We start from the raw sequence: 16,620 nt of genomic DNA, 5'->3' as shown, positions 1-16,620 counted from the left end.
ATCTGGCTTGCTCCCTGAACTCACCCCTTCAGGAGCCCCCAAACCTATCTTATAATCTGCTCCATCCACTGACCCCATTTCCAAAGAACCCCCGATGCCACTCCTATAACCTGCCCCGTCTGCTGACCCCATTTCCCCAGAACCCCCGACGCCACTCCTATAACCTGCCCTGTTCGCTGACCCCATTTCCCCAGAACCCCCAACGCCACTCCTATAACATGCCCCGTCCACTGACCCCATTTCCCCAGAACCCCCGACGCCACTCCTATAACCTGCCCTGTCTGACCCCAATTTCCCAGAACCTCCAACGCCACTCCTATAACCTGCCCCGTCTGCAGACCTCATTTCCCCAGAACCTCCGACGCCACTCCTATAACCTGCCCCCTCCACTGACCCCATTTCCCCAGAACCTCCGACGCCACTCCTATAACCTGCCCTGTCCACTGACCCCATTTCCCCAGAACCCCCAATGCCACTCCTACAACCTGCCCCCTCCACTGACCCCATTTCCCCAGAACCCCTGACGCCACTCCTACAACCTGCCCCGTCCACTGACCCCATTTCCCCAGAACCCCCGACGCCACTCCTACAACATGCCCCGTCCACTGACCCCATTTCCCCAGAACCCCCGACGCCACTCCTATAACATGCCCCGTCCACTGACCCCATTTCCCCAGAACCCCCGACGCCACTCCTATAACCTGCCCCGTCCACTGACCCCATTTCCCCAGAACCCCCGACGCCACTCCTATAACCTGCCCCCTCCGCTGACCCCATCCCTCTGAGGCCCCCTGAACCATCTCTACAGCCAGCCTTACTCCCTGGCTCCACTCCCCCAGGCCCAAGATCCCTCGACCCTCCTCCATAAGCTGTTCTGCCCCCAGTTCCCTGAGGCCCTGGCATTTGTGACCCATCCTCATGACCCAGCACATTGCCAGACCCATAAGCCCACTGGCTCCCAGAGCCAGCCCCAGCATGAGGAGCTAGTGCCTCAGGGTGCCTGGCATTGTCCCAATGCCCAGTTCCAGCTGCGGATGCCCTGGCACCAAGGTACCTGGTCCCATCCCCATCCCCCACTATGCCTTCTGCCCTCAGACACCCAGGCTCCATGGTTCCTGGATGCCCAGAGCCATCTTCATAGCCTCTTTCTCCAAAGGCCCCCAGCGCCCCTGAAGCGCGGAAGCCCCTGTAATCTCCCGTCTGACCCCAAGGCTTTATTCTTCCAGAGCCGCCTGCTCCTGCTTCCACATGTTCCTCCCCAGCAGTTTCCACTGTTCTAGAGGACTTGAGGCCACCTCTACCTGCAAACCCCACTGTCCCAGGACTACCTAGGTCATCATCAGAATGATGCCCTCCCCCAGGGCCCATTTCCCCCTGGCCTCTGGATAATTCCCAATTCCCAGCTTCACCCACGGGCCCTCCATCAGGCACACCTGAGCCATTCTTGAGACTGGTAGCTCCAGGCCCCCTTCCTGCAGGCCCATAACCATCTTTGTTTCCAGACTGCATTCCCCCAGGCACCCCTGAGCCATGCCTGTAAGTACCCCCTTTCTCAGACTCTGTTTCCACAGGTGCCCTAGAGGTGACTCTACCAGCACAATGACCAGAGCCCGTTTCTCCTGGCACCCCTGAGCCATCACTATAACCAGCCCTTTTTTCAGGACCTTTTTCCCGGGAATAATTTAAGCCATCTCCATACCTAGACTTCATCCTCCCCAGACCTCCTAAGCCATCCTTATGGCCCATGTCTCCTCTGGGTCCTTTTTCTCCGGAGTTCCCCGACCCATTCCAGAAATCTGGTTCAGACTCTGTTGCCCCAGGACCTCTTAATCCTTCTGTGTCTCCTCGTGTCCTCCCAGAGCCCTGAGCATTCAGCTCTGGAGACCCAATTAGACTGTGGCTTCTGGCATCCACTCCCTGACCAGATTCTGTCGGCCCAGCCACCTGGGCACCAACCACACCCCCTTTCCCTCCACTGGACCCCAGCACTTCAGGCGCATGGTGGGCCCCTGTTTTTCTGAGGCTGGACCATGTGTCACCCCTAGGACCTGTGCTCTCAGACTGTGTTCTGCTGGGCCCCCCTGCTCCCCTCTGGCCCTCTGTCCAGTCCTGGGAAGACTGGTAGCTTCTGGAACTATCCCTTGCCCTGCCCAAGGCCCCAGCTGTCTCCTGGCCATCCCTTCCCCTGAGCTCCTGTAAGCTGCTTTCCCAGTCCCTGGGACCTCCTGGGCCTCCAGGGCCTGTTTTACAGCCTCTTCCCACAACCACAGACCCCCTCAGCTCTTGGTCATCTGCCTCCTGCAGTGAGCCCTCAGCTTTGGCCCCAGACCTTCCACCGCCCTGGAGAAATTTTCTGGATATTGGTGATTCCTGGAAGTCCTTTCCTCCAGATGTCTGTCCTACATACCCCCCGGCCCCCTGTAGCCCCTGGCTTCCCCGTGATCAGTATCTCTACCTCCCTGAGAGTCCCAGGACTCAGGGCCCACGCCTGCCTTGGAGCTAGAACCTCTTCCTCCAGGAAACTCCAGGGTGTCAGAACTTCCTACCCCACTGCTATCTCCAGCTCCCCCCAGGCCAGCCCTGCTACCCCACACTGCCCTTGCTGCTCTTCTCTCCCTTTCCCTACTCAGACTGTCCCCTCCTTCCACCTCATCCAAATTATGACCCTGAGGAATGTTCTCCTTCTCTTCCCCTTTCAGCCAAGACCCACGACCAGACTGGGGTCCCCGCAGGGCCCTCTTTCCTATCCCAGGCCCCAGCTGAGCATCCCAGAGCTGTTCCTGGCCATGCCTATCCAGTTGACGTCTGTGGCCTTCACTGTGATCCTTTCCTTCTCTGCTGCTCCCCGGTCCTCCAACCTGAGGCCCACTGGACCCAGCCTCCCAGCCTCCTGCTGTCCCCCAGCATCTACCACCATCGCTGTCCCTGCCGTGATCTTGCTGTTGTCTCTCTGTGAGGACCAGTCCTGGTTCTGGGCCCTTTCCCTGTAGATGGGACTTCTCTGGAAGGCTTGCACCCCAGCCTCCCCCTCTGTGGGGCTGATTTTCCCCAGGAGTGCCTCTGCCTCCCTCTGCTTCTAGAAAGGCCTTTCTCTCCTGCTCAGGGCCCCAGGCTGGGTCAGCTGCTTCTTCATCTCCTATGGAGGAGTAGCCATGCCTGCCAAGGCCACCCCTGTCTGGGCCAGCTGTGAGCTGGAGCCCAGAAGCCAGCCCAGCCCCCTCAAGGGAGTGTCTCATAAAGCCCTGCTCTCTGGGTTTCCCTCCCTCACGACTGATGCTCCCAGAGTCTTCTGCTTCTGAGGCTCCATGCGCCCGTGGCTGGTGGTCCAAACTTGCAGTCTGAAGGCTTTTATCCTTCCCAGCTTCAGTGAGGTATTATTTATGTGGGAGGTCAATGCCCCCATGGAGAAACAAGAGAAAAGATCAAAACCCCAGTTAAGCCAGGCTGGAGCAGCTGCCTGATCCCACATGCTTTGCCTGACCCTCAGTTTCCCCACAGAGAAGCAAGCTGAGCATCTGGGAAGGAAGCCAGGATGTTCCAGCATATTGGGAATAAATCCCATCACCACTTCCCCCAGTCCTACCCAAAGGTCATCCTGGTATGTGGCTCATGAGTATTTTAGTGAAAATACATACACCTAAAGTCTTTTGCTTATCAAAATACCACAAGCCATTGTGTGGTTTTTAAAAGATCAACTTGCCCTACCACCTGCATTACATATGTCCAATTTAAAGTTTCCTGGGGTCATCTTGAACCCAAATGCCAATCCCCAGGAGGGTTTAAGGGTGTTCTCTGGTCTGGCCCAGAGGCATCTCATCCACACTGAATCTGGGCCACTGTCCCATGCCCTGTCCAGGACGCAAAGGCCATCATGGATCTGTGTCTCTAAGCACTTCCCAGAGACCCCAGGGCAGATATAGCTGAGGGCCGGGCTGGCCTGTAGAGTCTGCACAGCTGTGGGTCAGGAACAGGTCTACAAGCCGTCCTCAGTCTCTCTGAGTGAGGGGGTCATTGCACAGCAAATGACTGACCGCAGGCCTTCCTCATACCTCTTGACTCCGAGGTCTTGCCTTGGTGGAGGCAGGGACAGAGGCATGAACCGCTTACCTTCAACCACCAGCCAGGCGCTGGAGGCGTGCAGCCCAGTGCTCAGCGAGTAGAGGCCCATATCTGAGAAACGGGCCTCCCTCACCACCAGCCGGTGGGTCAGCCCATCGGGGGACATAAACACTTCATGTCTCTCACTGGGCCGGAGCGGCCGGTGCTGGAAATGCCAGACAGCATTGGGGCAGGGGTTGGAGAGAGTACATTCAAAGACCGCCTCACCCTCCTCCTCACAGTGGGCTTCGGCCAGCGGGACCACCACACTGGGGGGGATGGCTGCGGGGGAACAGGAAAGGGGATGTCAGCTGGAAGGCACGACACTGGTGACTCAATGCAGTATAGCTGGGAGCTCAGAAATCCAGGTTCAGACCAGCTCAGCCACAAACTCTCTGTGTCACCTTGGACAGGCCCTCTCCTTACCCAAGGCATCAGTCTTCCCCACACAGTGAGGGGTTATAATTAGGTTATGATCAGTGAGGCTATTTTCAGCTCTGGAATTCTATAATTCTAAACCCAAGGAAACCAGTACGCTGAGAGCCAGTGCTTTATGTATATCGGCTTATTAGTCTTTATGACTATCTCTGAGATAGGTGTCATTACTTCCTTTTTACAGGCAAGGAAACTGAAACTTAAAAAGTTAAATGACTTGCCCTAGTCTCATGCAGCTGAGAGGGGTCCCAGCCAGGATTCACACCCAGGTCTGGCTGACTCCAAAGCCCATGGTCATTTCCCTATACCACATTGTTTTCAGGATTTTCAAAGCCGTACCTGGGCTCCCCAAGTCTGCTAGGACACATCACTCCCTTCTCTCCTCCTCAACCTTGACTCAGCCATGTTCTTTGTGATATATCTGCCAAAACTTCCTTCCCCCAGGCCCCTCTTTGTCCTTCCAAGAGCTCCTTAAGCTGTCAGGTGCTCTGGGGGTGATGTGGACACAGGTACTCAGGGGTGTGGGACAGAGTTTGATGAGGGAAGAAGGGAAGTTTCTAGATGGGGAGGGGGCCCAGGAAGCAGGGAAGGAAGAAGTCTGTACAGGACACAAGCGTGCCTAATCCAGGTGGCAATTCTTGCTAGGGAGTTGTGGGAGCTGAGGACATGCATCAGAAAGGAGTGAGGGTGTGGTTAGGAGCTGTGAAATCAGTTTGGATCTGATCTGAAAATAATTGGTTGCTGCATAGAAGGTCTGTGAGCAGGGACAGGACATCTATGTTCTATGTCTGTGACTGTAACTCAGTGGAGCCCAGGTCAGCACCAAAAGAAGGCAGAACTTGGACCAAGGCCTTTGGAAAACAGAGAGCATCACACTTTACCCATCTGGTGTGTATCTCTCTGCACAGTTATTTTTGCAATGGGAGCCATGTCACATTTACCCACCCCCCCCAACACATACACACACATGGCACTGACATGAACCCCACTCCTAACAGATCTCCCCCACTCAGCCTTCTGCAGTGAAGACCACTCACCGCTGGCCTCCAGTTCTGTGGAGAAGACTACAGCATCCTCCACCTTGACCTGGTAGATGCCAGCATCCTCAGGCCGCAGGTCCCGGATCTGGAAGTGGTAGCGTTTCCCCAGCCGCCGCAGGCAGTGCTTGGTCTCGTTGTCATGGCCATAGGGGATCATCTCACCATCCTGAGACCAGAAAAGGAAGAGGGGGAAGTGCAGGGACTCACTGGGTCCCCAGAGCCTCCTGCCCCAAATCCATTCTGGCTTAAACTAGCAGTTTGCTTCCATTGGCCCAGGCACCAGACAAATATTCCTGGAATCATAACGGGGATGGAGAGCATATAGTGGAGAGCAGGGCCTGGACAGTGTGGAGACAGGGATTGTGAAGTGGAGGGAAATACATGCCCTGACACATTCACAAGACTCTTGGCATGGAGTAAAACCTCCACAAGTGTTATGCAAAGAGGCGCCTGAGATTGCTGAGATTCCAGCTCAGGCTATGAGTAGTTACTACCTCAGCAGCCCTGCTAGGTTAGCAGGGGAGGCAGGGACAACACCAGTGGCCCAGGGACCCCAGCTGGTTACTCACCAAGGTGAGCTTTCAGAGAATACCATCAGATATCCTTAAGGCTCTACAGAACCCAATAATCTATATACACACACACTTTAACTGATCATCAGTACATTTGTGACTTGCTGAATATTGACAAAAGCTAACACTCATCAGGTGCCCACTGTGTGCCAGGCACTGTTTTAAGTACTTGGGACACATCAATAAATAAAACAAAGATTCCTTCCCTTAGGGAAAATCCTATGGGGAGACAGACAAATAACAAACATCATAAGTAATAATTTATGTAAGAAATAGAACTAGGGGGGGAAAAGGAGGTGGAGGGTAAAGGGTTCAGGGGTGTCAGGATGGGGCTGGGGGAACGAAGCAGAATTGCACAAGGTGGTCAGAGAAGGCTCACCGCCTTGTGGTGAGGGAATTAGCCGTGTGGACATTGGGAAAGAGCGTGCCAGGCAAAGGGAGCAGCTGCAGCAAAGGAGCAAGGCTGAGGCTAGGGTAACAGGAACAGAATAGCACGGGGAAGAGTAGCAGGACTGAGCAGAGGAGTCAGGGAGGGGCAAATCTTGTGTTATCTCATTTAACATTTCCATGAGACAGGTCCTCTGTTATCCCATTTTGCAGATGAGGAAACTGAAGCACAGGGAAGCTAAGTATCTTGTCTGAGGTCACACAGCTTGTAAGTGATGGGACCGGGATGAGTTTGGCTGCAGAACTAGTGCTAGGCTCTGCTGTGACCCCCCCAGCCCACATACGCACACTGTCCCTGCTCCCACCTGGTTGACAGGTAATTAATCCTGGAGCCTATGGAAAGACATGTCAAGCTACTGGACAGAGGGCTCAGATGGAAGGGGATGCACTTTCTCGGTGCCCTCTTTTTACCCCCACGCTGTGCTGTTGGACACAGTTTTCCGAGTCACAGGCCCAGCTGGCGAGCCTGGTTGTTAAAGGAGAAGTAAGAGTCCCTGCAGACTGTCTTCACCATGGTTTGACCTGACTCCAACGAGAACTGCACGGGATGAGGGGCTCACACCTGTGTACTCTGGTTGTTCCCACAAGGGGACCCAGGGGGCCCAGAGTTTTCTCCCCAGGACCTGTAGCATTCCTGCCAGGTCCTTCCGCGCACCCATGCCCCTCCAGACTCACCTTATACAGGTAAATCTTGCTCCCCGAATTCTTGAGATGCAGCTCCAAGTCAAACATTGCAGTCCCCTCCTTGGTGACCCTGATGTGTCTCAAGTTGGAGATGATGCTAATGTACTGAAGACAAGACAAACCCATCAGGGGAGCTCTCGGACCTCTTTCTTCAGGACACTAACCCTTTCTAGGCCCTGATACTGCCTTAAGCCCACAATGTCCCAAGTGAGCATGCATTTCCCTGTTTTACAGGTGGGGAGACACAAGCCCCACAAGGAAGGAAATTCTCCAACATGAGAGTTCAGGTCAGGAACGCAACCAGGAAAGGATCCCAGGTGTCCAGGTGCTCCAAGAACACAGCAAGTCTTTTCCATTCATCTATTTTTCCATCTAATAAATGTTAGCTGAGCACGTACTGTATGCCATGCTCTGTGCTGAGTCCTGAGTTAAAGCAGATAAAAAAGCTTAGAGGAAAGAAAGCTGAGACTCAAGGTGGGAGGTTTTAGGAACCACCTTCAAGATAATGAAATACCATGTTCAGGATAATAAAAACTAGTTGTTTTCCATTTCCAGAAGAAAATTGAGACTTACACTATAGTTAAGAAAAGAACTTCCTATACAGCTTATAAGAAGCTGGAATCAGACTGCTAATGGAAACTGTGCCATTACCTTCTCTGGAAGCCTTTAGAAATAAGACAGGTACTCCGCGTCTGGTGGTGGTGACGACGACGACGACGATAACAGCTGACATTAAGCCCTTACTATCTGTCAGGCACTAGGCTAAGTGTTTTAAGTACATTCTCTCATTCATCCTCTCAATAACCCTGTGAGTTAGGTAGGACTATAATCCCCATTTTATGGATGAGAAAACCAAGACACAGAGGCCCTACCTTTCCCAAAGCCCCACAGTTCAGTAAGTATCAGAACCAGGTTTCAAAGCCAGGGCACCAACATAGAAGCCTGGGTCCTTAGCTGAACACCCCACTGCAGGGCTAGATGGAGGTGGTCCCTTGGCCATACCTGGTTTCCCATGACTTGTCTCTAAGCCCAGCTCCAGGTGTGAGGCCCTGTGAGGTGCCTGAGCTCCAGGTGTGAGGGGTGCAAGCAGGGCAAAGGTACCTGCGCCATCTTGTCCTCCCTCTCCTTCTTCATCTCCTGCAGCTTGCGCAGCATGCCCCAGAAGTCGACAATGCCATACTTCATGCAGATCCACTCGTAGTCCTTCTGGTCTGCTGTCATCAGCAACTGCCACACCTGCTCAAGGTCAATCTTTTTTGGAGGGGCTGGAGGCAGGGCCCTGGGAAAGGAGCCAGCAGGTCAAAGGCCAGAGGAGCCCCAGGTGTTGGCCACCTGGTGCCCTGAGGAGTCCTGAAGAGCTGCCCTGTCTGCACTTGAAGAAATAGACAGAGACTGGAATCTCTGGGACTGACCACTGTTGGGACTGACAGGGAGACCCTCATCCCACAGCTCCAGGTTTTAGGATAAACTTTTCTCCTAACAACTTGTATCATAGATTTCTGAATAAAATGACATGGCAGTGGGCGGGGGAAGGAGTTAAATTGTTCTTTTGCTTTAAAAAATTGTTTTAAATCACGTTCTAGTGGACCACTCTATTTTGCAAATAAGGAAATCAGGATCAAGAGAGGAAAGATGCAAACTCAAGAATACAGAGCCTTAAAGTGGCAGAGCTGGATCCAGAATTCCCAGTTCAGTGCTCTCTCCATTCCCCACCTGCTACCGGCAGTCTAGCCCCTGCCTGTGTTGCAGGGTGGAGGCAAGGGCTGAGCTCAGCTTGCTTAGGGAAATAGCAAGGGGTAGGTACCATGGGAGCCTCCAAAATCCCGCATGGACAAGTCTGGACCCACCTCTTTTTCAGCATCATCCGGAAGTCCATCACCTCCTTCCCGAGGTCTAGAAAAGGAGCAGAAATGAGGCCCCCATCCCAGGTGGGATGCCAGGGGCTACTGCAGGGCTTTTCTGTGTGGTGCATGGCTGACAAACAAGCTTACAAAAGGGGCTCTCCTGCAGACTGGTTAAGACCCACAAGGTGTGCATGGGTGCATGACCAGGTGACCCAGGGAACACCAGGCAAGGAGTAGCTTATCCCGCAAAAGCTCCAAGGAGAATTCTGACAAGTCCACCTACCCTCCTGGGGTTCATTGTGCCTCTCCCGGTTATTCCGAAAGCCAACAGGACCATCCAGGGAGAAGAGGAGGGAGTTGACATGGACAGGCAGGGAGAGAGGCAAGACACATTGATGGTCTTCCTGGGAAACTCACTGACCTCCAGAGCCCTGTCCTCCCCACGTTCCTCTAAGGCATGGTAGCACCCCAGGAAGAGGGATGGAGCAGGGTGGAGGTTCTGTCCGTCATAAGCTTTGATACCCCAGAGCCTCAGCATGACCGAGGGGAAGCAAACTGAGTATCATCTCATGCAGGGGAGGCCCCCTCATGTGCCCACAGGGGCCAGGGAGGTGGCATAAGTGAGAGAAGTGGCCACTGGCAATCACGACAAGCTGCAATCATCACAGCAATTGTAGAACTCTTTCATGACTCCAAAACGAGAGCCCTTAGCCCTCATCCCCAATTACTCCACCCCTCCAACCCTAGGCAGCCATTTTGGACGTTTAGTAAACCGGGGATCATCCATGACGAGGTCCTTTGTGACCGGCCTCTCTCACTTAGCAGAATGTTTTCAAGGTTCGCGCGTAGCTGTAGCATGTGCCAGCACTCCGATGCTTCTGCTGACTGCATCGTGTGCATTTACATACATATCCCACCTTTTGTTTATTCATTCATCCCTTCACGGACACTTGGCTAGTTCTACCTTTGGGCTACGGGGAATAATGCTGCTGTGACCATTTCAATTCAAGGTTTTGTGTGGATGCGTAGTTTTATTTCTCTTGGCATATACCTAGAAGTGGAATGCCTGGATCCTACGGTAACTCCGCACTGAATCATTTGAGGAACTTTCAGGCTGTTTCCAGAGCGGTTGCGCCACTGTCCAGTTTTCCCAGCTGTGTGTGAGGGCTTTAATCTCTCGGTGTCCTTACCACACCGTTTTTATGCATCTCTGTGACTATAGCCGAGGTAGTGGATGTGAAGTGATCTCTCATTGTGGATTTGATGTGCATTTCTCTGGCGACTACTGATGTCAAGCACCTTTTGATGTGCTTATTGGGTATTTGTATATTTTCTGTAGAGAACTGTGTGTTCAGATTTTTTGCCAATTCTTAAAAATGAGATACTTATCTTTTTATGATCATGTTGTGATAGTTTGAGATATAGATTCTGGATACAAGCTCCTTAGAAGATGTATGACTTGTAAAAGTTTTCTCCATTTCTGTGGTTTCATTTTCACTATCTTTCTTTCAGTTTACTTTTCACTTTCTCGATGACATTTTTTAAATTTTGATGATGTTCAGTTTATCCATTTTTTCTTTCATTGCTTGTGCTTTTGATGTCATGCCTAGAAAACCATTGCCTAACCTAAGATCCTGAAGACTGACACTTATGTGTTCTTCTGAGAGTTTTACAGTTTTAGCCCCCACCCCAGTTTGGTCTTGAGGAGCCCAGGGGGAAAGGCTGATGGGACCCAGAGCGCATGCTGGGGGGAAGGGGGCGCCGTGGGGTGTGAGGGGAGGAGCATCTGGCAAGCAGGAGTGACCTCGATGGGACCCGGCTGAGAGGGGACAGCTACGCTCCCGGGATCACTGAAGACACCCTTGAGGAAGGAGGCGAGTGGAGAAGCCTCTGGAGGACTGGACGGGGGTCTTTGGAGGCGGTTTCTGGGATGAGAAAGTCTGGGGCAGAGCTGCGAGGAGTCTGGAAAGGGACTGTGAAGTGACACACTTTTCCATGCTGTCCATTCCTCGCCCACCTCCTGAGCCCTGGGGCCTGAGGCCCCAGGTCAGGGGTGAACTGGCACAGAAGGGTCCAGGGCGGGGGCTGGAGAACGGCCTCTCTGCTCTGCCAGGTGCCTCAGATTCTGTGACGACCACCCTGAAGGGTCACACAGAAGCTGCATGGGCACCAAGTGAGAGCCCCGCCCCTTTCCCCCAGGGGCCCCTCCCTGGGGTGGGCGGGGCCGGGTATCATTGTGACTCCACCCTTCCCTGGGTTCTGGCCACGCCCCCATTCCTTCCATCTTTCTCATCCGCCAATGGGCTGTGAGCACTGAGGCCACGCCCACTCCCCTGTTGCCTAGCACAGGCTGCTCCCAGCTGCTCTGGCTCAGTCGCTGATCCGCGCCTGAGCTGAAAGGAGTGATGTCCAGTGCTCGGATGGCGATGAGGCGGCGGTATCCCTTTCCTTTTCCCTGCCCCGAAATGTCGGAGGAAATCCGACAGGAGAAATTGGCTAGGGCCAAGAAGAAGGTATAACATGCTGGGTCGCAGCCCTGCAGCCAGCCCGAGACCCCTCCTATAGTGGGACAGGGGCAGGACTCGGTGTCACTTCTGAGGCACATGGAGATTGCCCCTCTGTGCCTCTTGACTCCCCCCACCAAAGTCTTCTCTGCCATCCCTGCCCCCTCAGCTGCCCAGACCCTGCCCTTGCCAGCTGTCCTCTGGTGACTTTGGCCTGTAAATTTACTTCCAGGGCTCCCCACCTGGAGTCTGCCCTGGCCTCCTGCCACCCCAAACCAGACCTTCCTGGGCTCCCTGGGTCCCCTGGGTTCCTGTCTCCGAGGACCTCGGTCCTGGCTCTGGGCTCCCCTTCCCCACAGTGTTGCAGTGACTGTGGCATTGGTAGGAAGGAGTGGAATGTAGTCACCTCACAATCCCATTCCAAACTGTCCCAATACCCCTGGGAAGTGTCACAATCCCTCAGGAACTGTCATTGCTGCCTGGGAGGTTTCTGGCTCCCTCGCCCCCTTTACTTAGACATTGCCTACCTAAAAAGCCTGCACTTCACCAGTGAGCTCAAAATGTTGACAATATCTCTGCGTGACCATTGGGAGAACGGGTTTGGTTTGGTTTTTTCCTGGGTTTCTACTCTCTAGAGACACTTGTCAGTTTATTTCTGAGTCTGGATGTCACCTTAGAATTCCCTAGGATTATGGGACCAGAGCGCCTTTCAGTCACTACTCTCTGGAGGGAGATGTGCTTATCTTCTGTGGGATAAATCCTGGGCAACTGAACTTCACAGCATGAATCTTGCCCAGATCATGTCAATCTGGGGTGCCACAGGCCTCACAGGGGGCCTCTTTCTGAAGCATCAGATTTGCTTGATTGTTTTGAGAGAGAAGAAACCTCTTAATGTACATAGGGGTGACATTCGCCTGGATTTGTAAGATCATAATGGACTTCTCTCTGAAATGATGCTTGGGTTGTCCTCTTTTTGTTAGGTCCCCAGATCCCTAGGGGCATGCCCTCATGACTTCTGCCATTATTACCCATTGACATAAACGTTTGAGAAGTGCTGGGGTGCAGCTCTCAAAGCTCTGTGAGGGAGGGCCCCGATGTCTGATTTGTATTTGGCCCCCTGGGAGCTGCTGATTCATGACAAAGCCCCAGAAGACTGAAGTTCAATTCCATTATTGCCTTTTTCTAATCATGCTATCGGTCCATTTCTTCAGCCATTCGGTGATCATTACAACACCTTATAGGGTTGCTGGTGGCATTAAATCAGATGGTACGAGTAAGAATATTTTGTAAAAACTGTAAAGTAGGGGACAAATATAGGGGCTTACACATCTCCTGAATATTACTGCTTTTCCTTTCAACAGTTAAGAGAATACCAGCGGAAAAAGAGGCTAGCTGATACCGCTGCAGAAAAAACCATCAAAACTGGCAGTAGGCCCCAGCCCACCACTGGGGATTGCCAGTCACCTCAGGAGGTGAGCCTTGGCTGATCAGGCTCCTGGGAACAGGGGGCTCCAGGAGCAGTAGGGGGTAATGGTAACGATCGTGGAAGAAGTGTCAGGGACTGGGTAAGAAGTCTGGGTTTGAATGCTACGTCTCCCTCTGCTAGGGATATGACATCGGACTCTTCTCTGAGCTTCTCCCTTGAAGCTGTGCACACAAAGATGGACCATGAGATTGGCTGTCTCATTGGATCCTGCTGCAGGAAAGCACAGGATGATGTTGATAACACCAGGGCCCAGGGCTCCATCCCTGTACTGGCCACCACCAAAAAAAAAAAAAAAAAATGTGCAGGATAAGAGCTGCTCGGGAGGGAAGGGACGATGGGGAAGTGAGACCTTGAGAAGTGGGCACAGAGAGGCTACAGGAGGAGGGCCTGGTCCAGGTTAGGAAGAAAGGACAGCAGAGGGCTTAGCCATTGAGGGGCAGAGCATCTCCATGTGTGCTCTCATCTCTTCTAGCCCCCGTCATCCATCGGTGGGGAGGCCTTGAGGACTTCAACTTATATTAAGGAGCTGGAGGTAAGTGCCTTCCAGGCCAGCCCCCCCAACCACCTCCCATGCTGGGGGCTGGGGGCCCCGCTGCCAACTGAAACAGGTGCAGACACCACCCCTCATGATCGCTCTCTCTACCTCTCCCCCTACCCTCCTCCAACTCCTCCTCTCTTCATGTGCTGCAGAGCCGGTGCCTAGTCCTGGAGGCAGCCCTGGACTCCACCTATGCAGTAAAAAATTATCTAACGAGTGTGGTGCAGGAATTGGTAAGAGTCCAGTGGGGTCCCCCGGTTCCACGCTGCCAATGCTGGGCTCCAATTTCCCGTTGGGGCTCTGAAGAAAAGGGGCTGGGGTTCCTGTGCCAGGGGAGAATGGGGTGCTGGCTGGCCTAGTTCTCAGCAGGAGGGAACCCAGACCATGCAACATGGCTCTTTCTGTTGCTGACCTGCCTGTCCACTCTGTTTTCTCCAGACACCCCTGTTTGAGTCCTTGCCGCATGGGCTCTGGGCTGTCCCCCTGCTGGAAACACTAGGCTGACGGTTGTCAGGAGCCCTGTGTTCCCACCCTGACTTAGTTCCTGCTTTGCTTTGTCTTTGGTTTTGAACAAGCCACCTCTCCTGCCTGGGCTTGAGTGTCCTGAGATAGAATTAGAGGGTGTCAAAGGTCCCTTTCAGCTCTAAGAATGAAAGATTTCTAGGCACACACGAGACATCAGGGAGACAGGGATCTTGCCTGTCCTTTTCATTCCTGGATCCCTGCTATTAAGATCAGTCCCTGTCCTTACTGTGTGGTTCATGGTGAATACATGCACCCTTGTGAATCACAAGCTGGGAGAAGGGTAGTCTTTCCTTTCTCAGCCTTCATTTCTAGAGGTTTCTGTGGTTGTCATGGAAAGAGAATGAGGATTTAGATGTTCAGCTCTGTAGCTGTGAGTTAAAACCAACAAACACCCCAATTCTCTTTCCTTGGGAGTTCAAGGACAGTTTTTCCATTTGCATCCCCATAGGGTCTGAGAGCTTTTCCTTGAAAATCCATTCCTGGCCCCACCACTTCCCAGTCTGGGGACTGGAGCTGAGGGGACAACCTCAGTCACCTTCCCATGACTCTCCACATGGAAAATCTGGCACCAGGGAACTGGATGAAGTGGAAAGAGGAACATGGTTTCTTTGTTCGCTCCTTCCATCTCTGATGGGTTTGGGGACAGACTGAGATGGAGAGGCCGCAGGCTTGTCCTGCCCACTCCCAACCTGGAGAAGGCTCCCCCTGCGCCCCACCCTCAGCCCCACAGGATCCCCGAGGACCTGGTCTCCCTGGTGGGCCTGTCCTGGGCCATTGGTGACATTCCTGGGGCCCATCCCTGGCTGTTGCATCTCTGCCTCCATGGTAAGAGATGCTTCTTTCCTCTTCCTACAGCAGGAGAGGAGGCATCAGCAAGTGCAGTCCCTGCAGGAACAACTGCAGGTGAGTGGACTCTATGGCATCCCTCACGTGCCCTAGAGAACCTTTCTGTCCCTCTCTCACCACCTGTCTGGCTTTTCTCCCAAAGGCTCAGATTCGGACCAGTGAAATCGTCAAGTCCGAAAATGGAGAGATGGAGAAAGCCCTGGACGATGCTCGTCAGGAAGCCCGACAGAAAGCAGGTGTGGATCTGGGCAGCCTTCCTCCCTCAACCTGGTGCCTTGGCAGGCCTTCAGGGGAGTCCTTTGGGTTCCATCTTGACCTCTGTCATTCCAGGAGAGTGTCAACATCTGCGGACCTGCCTGGACTCCCGGGAAAGACAGATCCAACAGCTGCAGGGGAGTCTGACCGCCTTCTCCACAGGGCAGGAGGACGCCGAGAGGGTGAGTCAGCCACCTGCCCTCACGCTTGCGCCTCCACCCCCAGGGGGAAAAATGGGCTTAGAGCATTAGATAGACCTGGATGTTCCCATCCCAGCTGTAAGTGATCTTAACAATTGGCCTCTAATACCTTGCATTTCATCTACAAAATGGAGCTAACGATAGTAACTCCCTCCTATGGTCGTCGTGAGGATTCGATGGATTGTTAGCATGGTGCCTAGTGATACATTCAATACAGAGTCAGACGATGGTAATGACAGTCCTAACAATGGCAACGTGACAGGATATCCCTGGGCCTCCATCAGCCAGCTGTCAATCAGATCTCGTTCCCTGCCTCTGTCACCCTTACTGAGGTCTTAGGAAAACCAACTGAGAACATGGGCTTGAAAATGCCCCAAAAAAGGTGTCAAGTGTGATTCAGCGGGAAGAAAGGTCCCTGCTGAACGGTGGCTGTAAGTGTCGGTGTTCGCGTGCCCCGACTCCATCTTCTCCCTGCCGAACCCTGACTTCGCCTTTCTGTATTTGCAGTCCTACCGCAACCTCAAGAGCGAGCGAGATGCCCTCTTCCTTCAGCTGGAGGACAACAAGTAGGAGGGGGACGGTGGGTGGCAGGTCTGGGGGGGCCTCGGCACGGGTGATGTGGTGGGAGGTGGGAGGGTAGAGGTGAGCACGATGAGGTGGGCGCACAGGTTTGGACACGTGCAGAGCCAAGCTGTGGCTGCAGCTGTGCCAGTGCCTCCTGTGTGGCCTCAGGCAATTCATGTCCTCTCTTTAGACAGGCACTTGAGAGTCCAGGTGTCCCCTTCCCATGCCATAGTCCTCTGGTTGTGTGGCAAAGTCAGTGCATTGATGACTAAAGTCGTCCTTTCTGTTCCTTGTTCTTTACATTCTCCACCACCTCTGGCCATAGAAACAGCTATGAAGTCCTCAAGTACCAGCAGGCCCAGCTGAAGGACAAGATTCGGGTCCTTGCAATGGAGAAGGCGGCCTTGCAGGTCCAGGTGAAAAAGCTCGAAACATCCAAGCTCCTGCCAAAACATGTGAGTGGCTGCAGCCCAGGGGATTGGTTTTATGGGGCTGGGGTAGAGAGGAGGGTGGCAGCCTGTCCCTCCTGCCGCCGCTCCTTACACGGCTTATGCCACCGTGCTCTGGGCAGGTGCACACTTC

The 16,620-nt window shown here is 53.5% G+C and overlaps 1 protein-coding gene across 1 annotated transcript in view; it reads right to left on the bottom strand.

Annotated features, from left to right (window-relative positions):
• LOC134390262 (immunoglobulin-like and fibronectin type III domain-containing protein 1) overlaps positions 1-14,997 on the bottom strand; it is a 28,745-nt gene extending 13,748 nt beyond the window's left edge. Inside the window, exons 1-9 of the mRNA XM_063113476.1 lie at positions 14,890-14,997; positions 11,450-11,575; positions 9,404-9,524; positions 9,124-9,169; positions 8,378-8,555; positions 7,268-7,381; positions 5,571-5,739; positions 4,108-4,380; positions 3,310-3,361 (exon numbers count right to left, since the gene is read on the bottom strand). Of these exons, the coding sequence (XP_062969546.1) occupies positions 3,310-3,361; positions 4,108-4,380; positions 5,571-5,739; positions 7,268-7,381; positions 8,378-8,555; positions 9,124-9,169; positions 9,404-9,524; positions 11,450-11,575; positions 14,890-14,997 (1,187 nt within the window). The remainder of the gene's footprint in view (positions 1-3,309; positions 3,362-4,107; positions 4,381-5,570; positions 5,740-7,267; positions 7,382-8,377; positions 8,556-9,123; positions 9,170-9,403; positions 9,525-11,449; positions 11,576-14,889) is intronic.
• Positions 14,998-16,620: the final 1,623 nt, after the last annotated feature.

The sequence above is a fragment of the Cynocephalus volans genome, chromosome 11, assembly GCF_027409185.1.
Source record: "Cynocephalus volans isolate mCynVol1 chromosome 11, mCynVol1.pri, whole genome shotgun sequence".
Taxonomy (NCBI): Eukaryota; Metazoa; Chordata; class Mammalia; order Dermoptera; family Cynocephalidae; genus Cynocephalus; species Cynocephalus volans.
This window is presented reverse-complemented; position numbering and strand designations above follow the sequence as displayed.